The 2,261-nt window shown below is 36.1% G+C and overlaps 1 protein-coding gene across 1 annotated transcript; it reads right to left on the bottom strand.

The window, feature by feature from the left end:
- Positions 1 to 496: 496 nt before the first annotated feature.
- Positions 497 to 1,441, bottom strand: LOC101541288 (olfactory receptor 51V1-like). The gene has a single exon (XM_004618344.2). The coding sequence runs from the start codon at positions 1,439 to 1,441 to the stop codon at positions 497 to 499; it is 945 nt and encodes a 314-aa protein (XP_004618401.1).
- Positions 1,442 to 2,261: the final 820 nt, after the last annotated feature.

The raw sequence follows: 2,261 nt of genomic DNA, 5'->3' as shown, positions 1-2,261 counted from the left end.
GGAAATTGATAAAAATACTTACATGCATCATTCATTTTTCTCCTTTTTAAAAAAAAATTACTTCTATTAGAGAAGAAAACCCTTAATTTATATTTATCAAAATGGGATGATGGAATGCTTTTCATTTAAATATTAACAGTTAAACATTCTAACATAATATGGAAAATTTCTGCTCTACTATTTTTAGTGGTTTCCTGTAAACATATGCATTGCTTTTAACTGAGTTAAAATTTTTTTTGAGGTGAGTTTTAAAAGTGTTTGAAAGTAAAATAGCATAATAAAGCATAATAGAAAGTTCCTTTGAAGGAACATCTGTAATTAACAGTTGTTCATTTTGCAATTAAAAAAATAAACTGTTATTTGATGTAATCTTAGTTTTTACAAGTTAAACTAAATATATAATATATAACATTTTATGTAAATTCGTAGTTACTGCACATATGAAAACCACCATATCATTATGATTCACACATTTTTAATGATAAATTCTACAATATTATAAGAATTTTAAGGAAAACCACTTCTTCATCCTGCTCCTTATCTGCTGGGTTTTCACACTATAAATAATTGGATTCATGAGAGGAGGAAAGAGAATATAGATGTTTCCCATAAAGACATGCACCAGTGGTGAGAGATGCTTTCCAAAGCGATGGACCATGGTGAGGCCAATGATAGGAATATAAAAAACTAGTACAGCACAGAGGTGGGAAACACAGGTCTGCAAAGACTTGAGTCTTTCTTCTGGAGATGCAATTGCTAAAACCGTGTGCAGGATGAAAGCGTAAGAGATGAGAATGAGGATAGCGTCCAACAACAAGGTAAAGATGACCAAAGCCAGGGCATAGAAGCTATTGAAGCGGATGTCAGAGCAGGCCAACCTCAGCAGGTCCTGGTGCAGGCAAAAAGAGTGAGAAAGGATGTGTGGACGGCAGTAAATGAAAAGTTTCAGTCGGATGATGACAGGAAGAATAGACAAAGCACTTCTCATCAAAATGGTCACCATGAGCTGAATGACTCTGCTATTAGTTAGGATGGAGCTATATCTCAGAGGATTGCAGATTGCAGTAAAGCGATCAAAGGCCATGACAAGAAGAACTCCAGACTCGGTGCAGGAAAGTCCATGGACAAAATAAGTCTGGGAGATACAGGCATCCAGGCCAATCTCCTGGCTAAGTCCCCACAGGATGCCCAGCACTGTGTGTACAGTGGACAGCCCAATGCATAGGTCTGTAAGGGCCAGCAACCCCAGAAAATAGAACATGGGTTGGTGCAGTGTTGGCTCAGTCCGGATCACATGGAGCACCATGCAGTTTCCCAGGAAAACCAGAGCATAGATGAAAGAGAATGGAACTGAAATCCAGTGGTAGTATTTCTCCAGACCAGGAAACCCCGTGAGAAGGAAGATGGAGGAATTGATCATGGCAGTCGAAAAAGTAGACATGACTATTGGGAGGTAATGTTCAAGATTAGGTAACTTTTTATTCACAAGTTTGTTTAAATTTTTCTCTACACTTGAGAACAGCCATATAAATATAGTATTAGTAAAACTAGTTGCTGCATTCTGAAGAAACTCAGTTTTGTGTTAGAATTCACAGCAGCAGATTATTATATAAGATACCTTCTTTGTATTCAGTCTCATGCTCTATGAAAACAATCATAGTTCTTACCCTCTTAAGTAAATTAGATCATGAACTTCTTTTGCTGTTGTCCTCTGAGCCACATGCAACACATGCCAGGTGAGAGTGCCTGAAGTTCCAAAAGCATAAGAATTCTCTTGCTCTACTACCTCTGAGAAAGCCTCCAAGAGCCATTTTATTTATCCGATTTTACCACAGGGAATCAGAGTGCTCAGGCTTATGAGGAGAAATTCAAAGTATTGTGTCAACACAGGTCATCCAGGCTCTTGGGAGAGCAATATTCCCTCTTGATCTATTCCAGGCTAGTTGTTATCTGACATGGTGTAAAATTAATTACAAATATTATTTCTTCAAGATTTACCACCTATTAATACTAGGGGGAGAAGTCTTAGTACATGAACTAAATATCAATACTTTTGCCAAAGACTGTCACAAATAAATACCAAAGGGAAAACACAATGTCAGAGTACTAATGAATTTTGTTTTCATTTCAGTCTCCATTTTAAAAGCTTAAATATCTCAAATATCTCTGTGTCTTATCAATATCCTTACAGGCAAATATTATATATATAAGTACATATATACATATGTATATACACATATATACATATACATATATATGTA

The sequence above is a fragment of the Sorex araneus genome, chromosome 6 (assembly GCF_027595985.1).
Source record: "Sorex araneus isolate mSorAra2 chromosome 6, mSorAra2.pri, whole genome shotgun sequence".
NCBI classification, from domain to species: domain Eukaryota; kingdom Metazoa; phylum Chordata; class Mammalia; order Eulipotyphla; family Soricidae; genus Sorex; species Sorex araneus.
This window is presented reverse-complemented; position numbering and strand designations above follow the sequence as displayed.

Coding starts and splice junctions, on each gene's coding strand:
- LOC101541288 (XM_004618344.2), bottom strand. CDS start 1,441: ATGTCTACTTTTTCGACTGCCATGATCAATTCCTCCATCTTCCTTCTC.